Genomic DNA, 13750 nt, shown 5'->3' with positions numbered 1-13750 from the left:
CTCTGATCAGTCGCGTCAGTTTGTCCGGAAAACCGTGTTCGTGCATTATCTGCCATAGCTTGTCTCGATCGACTGTATCGTATGCTGATTTGAAATCAATAAAGATGTGATGCGTGGGCACGTTGTACTCCCGACATTTCTGCAAGATCTGCCGGAGAGTAAAAATTTGGTCCGTAGTTGCGCGAGCATGAAACCCGCCTGATAATTCCCTGTGAAACCTTGTGCTATCGGTGACAACCGGCGTAACAGGATCTAGGAGAGTTCCTTGCAGGCGGTGTTTACCAGCGTAATACCGCGATAGTTGCAGCAGTCTAGCCGATCACCCTTTTTGTAGATGGGACAAACCACTCCTGCCATCCATTACTCCGGTAGCTTTTCCTTCTCCCAAATCCACGAAATAACTCAGTGTAGAGCCTTTGCTAGCGTTTCTCTACAATGTTTATAAAGCTCTGCCGGTAGGCGATCCTTCCTAGTCGGTCCTTACTTCAGTCGATCTCGTAAACAAGTCCAATATTTCGACTGCTATTCTGACGTAAAATCTGGAACATTTTCCTTGAAATGTCACTTTGAAGATCCACATAACTGATTACGCTTATGATTCGCACCGCATTGAACTCTATGATAGTCAGGCTGAATAATCGGAATTTCTCTGGAATCTCTCGCAAGGTGAACAGTTGGTATATTGTGAAACCTGTCTTCCGAAACCGTATTGATATTGGTCAACAGAGGTTTCCTGAAATTCACTTGCTCTTTGGAAAAGAATTATGTAAAAATTTCTACATTCTACAAATTCTACAAAATACCTTCTACTAAGTGGCTAAAATATAACCTTGTTTACCTTACAAGGTCTTACAAGCCAGTCGTCGTATGTTCGAATCTCGGCTAGGCGGTGCTTGCTAGATAGAGTCAGTAGGATCGTTGCACTGGCCCCGTAACTTTCCTGTACTCTAATAGCCGGCTGCGAAGTCTCGATAAAGAAGGGTAATGTCTAAAGACGGTGTAAACCCAAGGCTTTGCTTTTTTTGTTGACCGTTGGTTGTTTTATGTCAAATTAGGGAACATTGGCTGCACTAGCCTGTCTGGTGTTCCTCGAAGAAGCAATCTAGAACCGTTACTATTTTCCTTATTTTTCAATGACGTTTCCTTCGTTATCCCATATGAAAGGAACTTGTCCGGGATCTGGAACACGTGATATGATCTCTGAGAGATATGAGTTGGTACCAACCGCTTTTCTATCGATTATTGATATCTTTTATGTGCGACATAACATATTGTTGAAGCATCCCAGTTGGCCTAGAGGAATGACACTGGTCTAACAAGCCAGTCATCGTATGTTCAAATCTCGACTAAGAGAGGCTGTTAGAGTAAAAGGACCGTAGCACTGAACCCGCAGTTATCTTGTACTCTAACAACTGGCAGCGAAATCTGTCGAATAAATCGGAAGATCAGGGAATCAAAATATCATTGTTCATACGCAGAAATAACCGACAAAAACGAAAAGCGACAAACTCAAATTCTCTGCCTATAAAACAAACATACGAAGCAACCAGAATATATCACAATAACAAATTAATAGGACAAATGAATGTCCCTTGACACCAGTGAGAACGACAACTTTTGGTGAGAATATATTTTGATACACACTCGTTCTCACAAGCGCTTGTTGTTGGTGATGCTTTAACAGCAACTTGAGCAAAAGGGTCAAAGAGCAAAAACCTTAAGAAAAAGACTAGCTTGCTTTGACCCAAAGTGTAGCGCACAAAAGTTAGCAACGTTACCGTGGTGACTACCAAACACTGCCGCTGCCGACACAGTGTGACATGATTAGGATTGCTTTGGTTGCGTACAATACGTATTGCATACAGCAGTGTATCTTTTTCGCAGGCAACAACAACTACGATAACTTGTTATTGTCCTAACTTCCATGCAATTGTGATTTTCATCATACATTGTCGCAACATTTTGAAGTAGGAACAATATCTTTGTCTCTTGATTTTTGATTTCCTGCAGAAGACCAAGTTCCAAAACCGGAATGTTGCGGTTCCTTAAGGAACATCGCAGTAACTCTGGAACCAAAGGACAAATGTTACCAAGTGGCATATTCGCGATAAATGAAGAATTCTTAAATTTGGTTAAAAAATATTGGAAAATAAAAAACTTTTTTCGCAGGTAATCTGCGCATTTTCATGCCCTCAGGATGACGCGATGGATTACACCATGCAGTCATTACCTCTTATTATCTCAAACTGGCGGATCCATAACCTTGTCTATCCTTTTTCTCCCGAATCTGCTTTTGCTTCACCGTTCAACAGCACTTCAAAACGTATTTTTTTTTCTAGCGCCTGGTCACCTCCACTTCATTGGTAGTCGTTTTCTTTTTCTTTACACATCTATGGCTATTGTCATTACGCGTTTCTATGGCTGACAAGGTTTCGGTTATGACTCTGTTCATAGCTTCGCAAACCTTCTCCTATGGCGCATGTTGACATAATCCTCCTCCTTCAAAAGAGAATGGTTCTTATGACGATAAAGTAGCTTTCCGACAGCTCTAGCATCTTGATGTTTTTGAAGTGATCTGTCGCGCTGCAGGTGCTGCCACACACATTCTAGTTCGTTTTTTTGTCTGCTGCTCTCTGACACTCTGCACCAAGCCTCCCAGCGGGTACAGCTGTTATGAATATGCTTCCACTGGTCGTTCAGGTCCCCCTTAATTTGACCTTCAATCTTCTCGCCTACAGTTCGGGGTTACGTCAGAAAAGCTGGTTCCTCTGACAGTCACTGGATGTTTCACATTATATGGCTTGTTGGATAACCGGGAGTGTAGCTTAAGTTCCTACCACGAGACAGTGTTCATAAAACTGTGCTTGGCAGTAATGTGTTTACGGTGACAGAATTTCATGACAATCTGTTATATGGAGATGGCATCGGAGCAAGAGCAGATCCGCCAAAAAAGCAAGTGTATTGTCATGGAAAATTCGACTGCTTCTCAATCATGGGTCGCGAAACCCCCGGGAATGCATCATTTGAAGATGTCCCGGATGGTGAAGTCATTCAAGGATACCCAGACGACCGTAGCGGTAGTCAGGCACTGGCAGAAATCCAAACACCTGGCGAAGGCCAAGAAGGCGTTGTTGAGTCTGTTCAAGCGTCGGCCTTTCGATTTGCGATGTGACGAAAAAGGCGGTTGTTTCCATCTGGTTTGTTCAAAAAACGATGAAACGTACAAGTCTCCACATCTTCAAGGTCTGGACGTAAGCCACCGAACCGGAACGACAAACAAAACACGGTGACCAAAAACCCGTGTAAGGAAATTATATCAAGAATGGCTGATGAAATCGAGGTACGTCGTAAAGGACGGCGAGACTTACACCGAGGCGGATACATCGTTTCGCCAGACGTGTTTCCAAATGTTCATGAGTGCAAAATAGAAGCTTGATGAAGTCATCTACTACGTAACCTTTTTTAGTGCGAATACATCGTTCAGATTACTTACAAAAAAAAATATCGAAATGGAACTAAACAGGAGTTGTGTCTAGTTCTATGAATCTAATACAGTGGGATTTCGAATTTGGCATGGCTCGATTTTGGCATGGTTCGGTTTTGGCATGCTTCGATTTTGGCAACAAAAGTATCCGTTTTTGGCAACACAAAATATTTTACTTCCAAAAATATGCTTAAATATCAGTCAGTTTCCGCATACATACTTTAAATGGAAAAAATATATTGCCCTAAGTGTGCTCATGAAAAAAAGTTTGCGATTTCGAATAAAAATATTTTCATTGCTGTAGGACTACGTCTTACCGCAGATCGCCAAAAACTTAGTTGCGCCGCACGGATAGCTCTTGGCGGATTTTGTAAACATAAAAAGGTTGCAATTCACATTCAACATTCAATTTTTTCATATCAAAAAAGGGTCTCGAGTTTGGCACGGTTTCGATTTTGGCAACATAGGCGATACGCATTTGTTGCCAAATTCGAAATCCAACTGTAACGAATTACGTTAGAACAAAAACTTTCTTTTGCTGCGAACCGGTTGTCTAAGGCTTGGAAGCATTTCGCGAAAAAAAGCCGTTCAGCCCTTAACCTCACTCAAAAACAGTTTTAAAAAAACCGTTTTTCTTAAATAGGTTTCGCACAGACACCGCTCACGATTTGAGATCGTTCATCTTTCTAAGGCGATTACCGCTAACCTGTTCTGTTTTATGACAAGTTCGTCAACCAATTTACGACCTTACACCACGGTTGGCAAGCATGAATGGCGGTGCCCGGCTGATTTACTATAAAGCTATGGCATCTATTTTGCACGTTCGTCCAGTCCAATTTTGAACGACTCCACAACTTCTCAATTCGGTTCCTCCTGCTGTGAAATCAACCGGCAAACCAGATCGCGGAATGTGGCACCGTGAAGATGTCAAAGTAGATATGGTAGAAAATTACCATACGAATTATATATAGCTCGCAGCAAAAAAAGAAAACAAACGATAGCTAGTCGATTCAAATTTCCACGATTGCCTAAGCAGGGGATACCTAGGTGAAGAGGAAGTTAAGAATCAGAATGTGTGCCTGTGCTTTTACCACCCGCCGCTAACTGGATATGGGTTTAGCTTGGTTCATCTAATCTTCCCCAATTTGGTTGGTTGGCAGCCTTTCTTTCTACTTGTTAGTGTGTCGAAACAAGTTTGAGGAATCAGCAAACAGGGTCCACCAAAATGCTGCGTCGTTTTTATGACCGACGTGGACGAGTTTTGGAACTTTACAACACACTAATGAAACACCACGGAATGTGGGCAGTGGAAGGCTTTTCAGCTCGTGCGAGCGTCCCACACATTTCCGGTGTTCTAGCTTAGTTGGGTGATGACATTCTCACTGTCGGTTGTCTTTTCTAGCCTAGTAGTATCTGGCTTATCTTATAACAACGAAGCTATTGTTCCGGAGGCGAATGAACTTGTTTTTTCTCATAATTGTATTCATATATTCACATTAATTTATAATATATTCACTCTAAGCTAATCGATGTTTTTTTCTCTATTTTCATTGCAGCGGTGTCGCGTCATTGAGTTGTACTGATAGTACAACAGTTCGCGAATCTTCCAATCCAGGATCTCCGTGCACCAGCCCCGATTCGGTCGCCAGCGGTGACGATGCACCACAGCAACAGCTTGATCATAGGTTAAGACAGTAATCAATGCAAAGACTGCCGCAGGCTGCATCACCAAAAGTAACGAAAATAGTCGAACAAACGATCCATTCGCAAACTTTTCACTGCGAATGGCTTCCATCAGTGCAAAAATGGCACCACACACGCAGGCTGCCAATCTTACAATCAAACAGCAATATCAACCCCACCAGTGGCCATGGAGTACCAATAGCAATAGCAACAGCAACAGTTCCGCCACGAGCAATAGTACAGCCAATAGCAGTAATCTGTCTACTTCCGTCAATACTCACTCGCAACCACAGCCAGCCGGTAACGCGGCAGGCACTGTCATAACACCCTCCGTAACTGTGACTCCAGTGAATAAACTAAAACGCCTTCAGTCGGTCCAATCGGAGCCATCTATCGGAGGTAGTATAACCCGCAGTAATAGCACTAACACCATCGCCAACGGTGCAAAGCGGATTCGATCGACTAGTGTAGAAAAAGTTAACAAATCGGTCGGCACCAACACCACCGCCCTTAGCGGACCACCGGGATTAGTTGCCGTCGGTTCCAGTTTAGCTACCGCAACTAGCACCACCACTACCACCAAAAAGCTAACCCAAATGGCCATCGTCGCTGCTAGTAACATCAACCATCATCATCATCATCATCAGCAGCAGCAGCATCACCAACAACAGCATCAGCAGCAGCAGCAACAGATCTCAGCCGGTACGGCCACAACAACCATCACCAAGAATACGAAAAACTTCACTGCCACGGCCAACGGAAATGCCGATCTGAACAACGCAAACAAAATAACAGGTTACTTCAAGTCCCAAATGAAAACCACCAACACTTTTAATAATCTAAAGAAAAATATTAAAACTATAGCGGGACGAGCCACGACGCTGAAGACCACTGCCACTGCTTCGGCGACTTCGACGACCACAGCGACGGCCGAAGCGGAAGCGGAGATCACCACCACCACCGAGCTGATGACGACGACTTCCACCGTCCTGCAGCAGAAGAGCATCATCAAGACAGCCGCACCAATCAAGGGTTCCAGTGCAAGTCTGGAGAAGTATCTTAATTTCCTCCAGCAGCAACAACTGGTGAAGCAGACCGATTTGGATGTACGGACTCTGACCACATCCATTTCTCCGACCACTTCGCTGAAAAAGGTGGAGCGAAAGACGGCGCGAATAGCGCCAACCGTTTCACTCACTCGCAAGGTCGGTCATGCCACCCAAGGTGCTCTTGGAGTAGGACAACCCAAGAAGCCCATCACAATAGCTCCTAGAACGACCGATCCTAAATTGGGTGTAAATTTCAATCAGCAAATGATGGCCACCAACAGCAACAGTCAAACCAAACAGCAAGAGCAGATTGTCAAGTCACAGCAACCTACTGTTCTGCTTACGGCGATACGTATTCCCCAGCAGCAACAATCGGCTCAGACACAAGCAACGCAGTCGCAGTCCAGTCAACCGCAGCCCCAGCAGCAGCCACAACCCCAGCAACCACTGCCGCCACAGCAACAGTTCAAGCCATCAGTGCAACAACAATCTCCAATCAGTAGTCCGCCGCGCACACCAACAAAGCTAGGATCGACCGTATTTCAATTTCACCCGCAATCAACAGCTGTAATGCCAAATCTGGTCCAGATTCCTAATCTGGTGCCAACTCAATCGGTGTCTTCTGCTACCAAGCTGAATACCGTCTCGACGACCGTTTCTGCACCAACCAGTAGTTCAAGTCAGTCTGCAAATTTGCTTATGAGTAACGCAAACCATGGTCTGACGGCTGCTCGACTAAACAATGGGACTGCGCAACTGATCATGAATGGAGCCGTGATCAAGCTGCACCAGATTCAGCAACAACAGCAGGTTGCTGTTTCGACTGCACAGCAAATACCTACCACCCAACAAAACCTTACCATGGAAGCGACCACCGTTAACATGAGTCTCAATGGACTTCTCTCGAAGCCACCGGCTCTGTCTGCAACGGTGCCGCTATCGGCAGCTACCAACATCGGCACCAGCCAGCAATCACAGCAGGGTAAAGCATTTGCGCTCCACGCGCAACCATCCGCACAGTTGTTCCAGCAAGCGAATGCTGCTACCGCCGCAGCATTTGCTCCTCAGCAGCTTTTTATGACACCCGCAGGAGGAATTTTTCTGAACGCAGCTGCCATACCGACAATGTTAACATCAGGATTGACGGCTGCCAGTCTACAGCAAGCCCTTACACAAGCTTCGCACGCGAATGTTCCGGCACTGCACCCGCTACAACCCAGTCAACCTCAGGCATCTCAGTTACCAAACATCACTGCCATCATCCAACAGCAGCAACAGCAGCAACAAACGCAGCAAACGCAAGCGCAGCAGAATTACCATCAGCTGCTGGCTAACATCCCTCAAGCGGTTCTACAAGCCACTGCCAAATTTGGCCAAGGGCCACAATTTGTTCCTATTCCATCGCATCTGTTTCTCAACCCGCAAACTCCCGCTCTGACCAGCAATGGGTCGTCAGCCTCTCTAACGAACCCGATTACGATCTCAACCTCAACGATGCCCTCGGGATCAACAACCGTAACGCAACCACTCTCACCACCTCCGCTGGTCGCAACAGTTCCAACCTTTACTACCACCACCAAACCAATCATGAACCCCCTAAGCAGCCAAAAGATTATCATCGCCTCGGCCACCACCAGTACGACTACGGCCAAACCGCCTGCGACAATAAAACCGATCTCTTCGACGGAGCCACCCAAACTGGTCCCGGTGCAGCTAAACAAACCATCGATCTCCATCGCCCCGGTTCTGACGAACCCTCCCAAACTCGTAACGCCATCCGCACCTGTTCCTAAATTAGTCCTGTCGGCCTCGGTTGCATCCAAAGCTACATCGACCACTAACCTGCCTCCGAAGGAGCTGCCCAAACCAACGTTGCCCTTGTCGGAACCACCGGCGCTCGCTCCTGCTTCAGTTCCCACGGCAATAAAGTTGGCCCTTCCTGCGCCGTCTATAAATACTCAACGAGCCATCGATAACAAATCTCCACCGGCGTTGAATCCTCTCTCACTGGACTGTGGAAGCAGCAACGACAGCGGCATCGTAGCCAACTCAAGCGATACCGAAGACAAATCGTTGACCATTGACCTCTGCTCTCCCGGAACACCGGAGTTTTCACCGCAAAAGAAAGAAGAGGAAATTGGCAAATCCGCTGAACAGCAACTGCCAGCTACACCAATCATTGAACCTGAGGAAGAACTAGAACTCGATTCTAAACATGATGAACCAACCGAGCCAGAGCAACCAGAGCGTGCGCCGCAGTCATCACCTCCTCCTTTACGACTAATTCCGCCGACCGTTGAAGCCATCCAGCTAGATGATCTTATTCAAAACAGCTCCCTACCTCCCAGCCAGAAATCACCCAAGAGTTTAATTCTGGAGCAGATCAAACTAAGGCTGCCCGAAAAACCAGACGATCAACCACAGGAATCAATGTCCTCCGATCAGGATTCCACCAGTCAAAGCCCACTGGATGAGCAGCAATCGTCATTGGAAACTCCATCAGAATCTCAACGGTCCACGACGCCGATTGATCTCTCGCCACCCAGTATCGAAACGGACTTTCTCAACACACCAACTCCGGGGACAGAGTGCGCGAAAAGTCCTATTCTGTCACAGCCAAAAACAATTCGCTTTCCGGCTTTGAATGGCGTTCACCACAACTTCGGTCGCAAAGGTTTCCGCCGACTTTCCGATGGTCGCCTATTTGGGCTCTGCTACTGGAACAACTGCGAGGCCCAGTTTGACACCAGCTCGAAGCTACTGGATCACCTGCAGTTCGAACACGTAAACAGTCAGACGGGACCATTTGCTTGCCTTTGGGAGGGGTGCAAAGTACACAACAAGGAATCCTGTAGTCGTCGGTGGCTTGAGAGGCACGTGCTTGACAAGCACGTCCATGGCGGTTACAAACCCCACAAATGCATCTACGATGGATGTGGTATGCGATTTGGTTCACCGGTAATATCCACAATGATACTAAGATTTGAAGTAATTGCTTATAATATTTCTGCTTCTCTGATTTCCAGTTGGCATTGGAAAAACACGTCAACAATCACTTAGACAATAGCGATAGTGTCGGTTCCAGCAAACGATCGTCGGACCCGCCACTGCCGAAGGTACTGCGAAAGACCGGCAAAAAACTGCGATACCGACGTCAACCGTGGTCAGGTAAGTAATTTACATCTTGCCCCATGATTGCAGCAGTTCTAATCGATCTTCCTTCCACCCTTTTGTAATAACAGCCCGACGGTTTGACTTCTTCGACATTGGTGTGATGGAAGGGCTACAGCATAGACTGATTATGGCTGGCAGTGTGGCCAGCGCACGTCGTGGCACGATGACTTTCCGTGGACAAGCCGCTGGACGGCGAACGACCAGCACCGGAACGGAAGTGTTCGTCAAATGGTTTCCAAGAGACATGTAAGTGTTTTTTCCGCCTTTTTTATCTCATTATTAATAATTAGGTCAGCTGAGAACCTGGGAGCTTGGGTACATGCTGTACTCATCGTGGGTCATGGGCAACAAGTTTAGGATCGAATGTGATGGATTTAATAACAAGCAACACAACACAACGAGCTCTCTGTGTAATGTTTATAGTCTTGAATATGTAATCTAATACCTAAAGTTTACCCAGCGAAACGGTAGTGATTGCATAATTCAGATTCATGATTTCCTAATGATGGAATATCCATAGATGGTTCAGCAATAATAAATAATCACTTCATTTTTCGCACACAATTATAATACTACCCCACCGTTTGTAAGTACTTTGACTGCAGTTGGTAGAAAACAAACTTCGATTACCAACGGATTAGTTAACCACGCAAAACTAATCTACTCTCCGCTTCCCATGCTTCAGAATGAAGCTTGAACTTCGTTTACATTCGCATTACAATAACCCTTAATCTGTCCATAGAACACATCTAGAATCGTCCACACCAAAGGGACCCCACACCCTAGGTTTGGACAATAAACCTAAAAAATCGTAAGTTTTTCGACCACATGGAATCGTCCCACCGCTGATCATGTCGATCAAAATGGTTCTAATGACCTCGACAATAAATTTTATGATTTATAAAATATTTTTATTGTTTAAACATATAATCGAAGAGATTAATAGATATATCATTTCATATACATATTGTTTAAAAAATAAAAGTTTAAACTTGGAGTCAAACTACATACATATATGAAAGTATCGAGCAAGATCGCCACGTGGAAGTTCAAATAAGTAGGAAGTGCATCAGCTCAGATTTCTCAATTTCGTCCCAAAAAAGCAATTGAGAAAGCGTTACATGTACCTTTCAAGCTGTATTACCTTTATTTCTAAGCTAAAGCTTTTGATTAATCTACTAGAGTATAACTGAAGGGAATGCTATGCGACGGCCAAGATTGTTAGTGCCATAAGAATCCTAACACCCTGCACAGTAATACCACAACGAGATATGGTAAAATATTTTGTACCATTCATAGCCTATATGCTCTTCGTTTCAGTGCATTCGCCGACTGAAACGAATACAAAATCGTATTTGGTGCGGAGTTATATATGTTCACAGCGCGCTCCGTGCGGCACCGAGCTAAAGCACATTAGCCGATCTCCATTTTTATTACACGACAGTTTATGAGTGACGTCTTGATAACAAAATGTAAAAGCGTCAAATACGTGCTAAAACTTTTGGCCTGAAATAAACCGAGTCCTCGATTCTTCATCATAATTTTGGCCGAACGCATGCAAGCAAGCACGTTCAGTGTTCGTTAACATGCTCGGTAAACATTTTTATACATCAAATCTTAACTTACAGTTACATGTCGCCACTGTGTAATAATAACAAAATGAAAATTAGTTTAAAGTTTAAACATAGCATAGCATAGTCTTTGTGCTACATTCCAATGGAATTCTGCCTTCTGCTTTTTTTTAGGCAGACTTCGTAGTCAACTGTTAGTGTACAGGATAATTGCGAGGCTAGTTCTGCCATCCTATTGACTCTAACAGTCTCTCCCAGTCGGTATTCGAACATACGACGTCTGGCTCGTTAGTGTCGTACCTCGAAACCAACCAGGAGGCCAATGTAACCAAATTATTAAACCACTCTTCTATGCTTCAAGAACAAGTATACAGTTGGTCAAGGCAGTTGACATTTAGAAAAAGATAACACTTAAGGAAGAACGGTACTGAATCCAACATGGCCAGATCGATGATACCCATATCCTCACATGGACGCCATTTTTCCGGCCATCTTAAAACTTTTGCGAAAATTATGCATCCAGATAACTCTAGACTTCCGGACCGAAATCGAACTGCAACCGGAACGAAGACGACTTTGACTTGAAAATTCGCTGCTTTATTTTTGTTCGGATGTCGATTATTACTGAAAACCTACGTTTAATTCGTTTTCGGTGAAGAGAGCATTTTTAACATCAAAATCCTACACTGAGAAAACTGGCTAAATAAATTTTATGTGCATCACACATGAAATTTTGCAATTAACTTCCGCACTTCAGAATTATATTCCGAATCCTTACATTCTATATTCAGTTTTTATAATAGCTTTATGTGTCAATACACATAAAATTTATAAAACCCGCACATACAATTTATTACTTGATCGTATATAACATTAAAGAAAATTACAAATGCATTTTAAATGCACGCAACATGAATTTTATAGTTTAGAGTAATCCATTATCAATAAAATACGTTATAGAATTTATTAGGATTGTTCACAATAATTCGCTTACTGATGAGCAAATGAAATTAATCTTTGATCTACGATATTTATTCATTCATTTACAGAAAACGTACGATTCTACGATGCTCTTACAATATTTTATATCAGAATTTATGAGCTAGCATCCGACCTCATCTGTTTTCAACGCGCAGTTTCCTTTCTCCTTGGTTTAGAACGAAATCATAATCGGGCATCCGGTGTGTATGTGCTACCAAGTATCTTGCCCGAAGTCACCTAAAAAGTTCAATAATTCTAAAAACGAGTTGGAAAAATGTTACATACGAGTAAACATTACCTCATGAATGCCAAAACCCTGTGGAGGTGACTTGCCGTTACCAACATATTCCATTACTCTAACCCGCTTCAGACGGTTGAACAAGCGTCGTTTGATTCTGGAATCTTCATAAGCCTTGAGCCTCTCTTTGGCAACTTTAATAGACTGCTTCTAAGCACCTTTCTTCGCCATAATTTCCGACAATTTAGGTTCCGATTGCTTTGCCGAACTGATAGCCGCTTCGACCAAGTGTTCATTACTACGCCAGCGATAGTAGCGATGCAATACTGAAGTTTCTTTCTGATAAATAAAATAATATATTAGGAATAATTCATATTCATATAAGAATGTCCAACCTACCTTCCAAAAAATGAAGAAATACTGCTTAAAGAGTGAAACTCTGCACCACAGAAACAGGCTACTGTTCCACATGCTGCCGAATTCATGTAAATTAAATTTATATGCAGTAGAACATACTTTTTCGGTATTCCCCAAAACTAATAGATTATATAAGATGATTCAATAAGAATTATTATTTTAACACTTACATCTTATAAGAATAGTTATAATTTTTATATCTTACACTGTTAATTGTTAATAGGCGTTTATGAATTTTATGTGCGCCTAATCAAATGATGCACAGACGTTTTATATGCGAGGTGCATATAAAACTAATTGATGGGTTGATTTCAGTGTACCTTATTACCGAAATAATTGCATCACATGATTGCCTCACGTTTAATTTTTGTCTCCCATATGAGCTGGAGATACGACAGTAACAAACCGGTCGCCATATGTTTGAAACACGGTTGGGAGCGATAGAGTCGATAGAATCGCAAGCCCGAAGTTGTTCTGGATATTAAAAGATGGTTGCAAGTAGGTTGAATAAAAGCAAAAAGTCAGATTACAAATAATAGAATAAAGCAGTTTTGCTTAATTAATAGTTGAGTCATTTAGCATAAAAAATTTATATAATTCTGAGGTGCAAATATTGATAACATGTTCGAAACAAAGACCAATTTTCATGCTTAATGCTGTTTTGCACAGTTAAATGTTTGAAGTGGATTAATGCCCATTCGTTCATTCATCGTTTTGTCGCACAAAACTGGTAACACCTTCTTGAAGTCGAATTGCTGCAGCAGCTGCCACCAGAGCCATTATTAAATTGTGGCTGACAAAGCCATAAACTTTGCCTCGTAAGACGATAAAGCCACATTCCCAGCTTACCTAGGTAGCTTTTGGTTCCTAACGCGGATGACCACACCGGTCCGCCATACCTAAGTATGGACTGGACCACGTTGGCTAAAAGCCTACGCTTGCTGCCATATACCGCAGAGCTATTAGACATCATACGAGACAATGCCAAAATAGCTGTGGAAGCCTTCTTGCAGGCATAGTCGACGTGGCACCCGAACTTGAACTTGTCGTCGACCATGACTCCCAAGAGTTTTAAGAACCGCGTTGACGTAATAGTGCAGACCCCGACGCTGATATTTGCTTGCTGCACTGACTTCCGGTTGTTAGCCTCCGT

At 43.6% G+C, this 13750-nt stretch overlaps 1 protein-coding gene across 5 annotated transcripts in view; it reads left to right on the top strand.

Annotated features, from left to right (window-relative positions):
• Window positions 1-13750, top strand: part of LOC128738603 (zinc finger protein jing homolog) — a 151500-nt gene that overhangs the window by 127174 nt on the left and 10576 nt on the right. For all 5 annotated transcript variants that reach the window (XM_053833867.1, XM_053833865.1, XM_053833868.1 and 2 more), the window contains 4 exons: window positions 5041-5962; window positions 6032-9174; window positions 9243-9384; window positions 9459-9636. In XM_053833867.1, coding sequence (XP_053689842.1) covers window positions 5269-5962; window positions 6032-9174; window positions 9243-9384; window positions 9459-9636 — 4157 coding nt within the window. In that variant the 5' untranslated portion in view covers window positions 5041-5268. The remainder of the gene's footprint in view (window positions 1-5040; window positions 5963-6031; window positions 9175-9242; window positions 9385-9458; window positions 9637-13750) is intronic.

The sequence above is a fragment of the Sabethes cyaneus genome, chromosome 2 (assembly GCF_943734655.1).
Source record: "Sabethes cyaneus chromosome 2, idSabCyanKW18_F2, whole genome shotgun sequence".
NCBI classification, from domain to species: domain Eukaryota; kingdom Metazoa; phylum Arthropoda; class Insecta; order Diptera; family Culicidae; genus Sabethes; species Sabethes cyaneus.
Note: the sequence above shows the minus strand (reverse complement) of the source record. Positions and strands in the feature narration are given on the sequence as shown.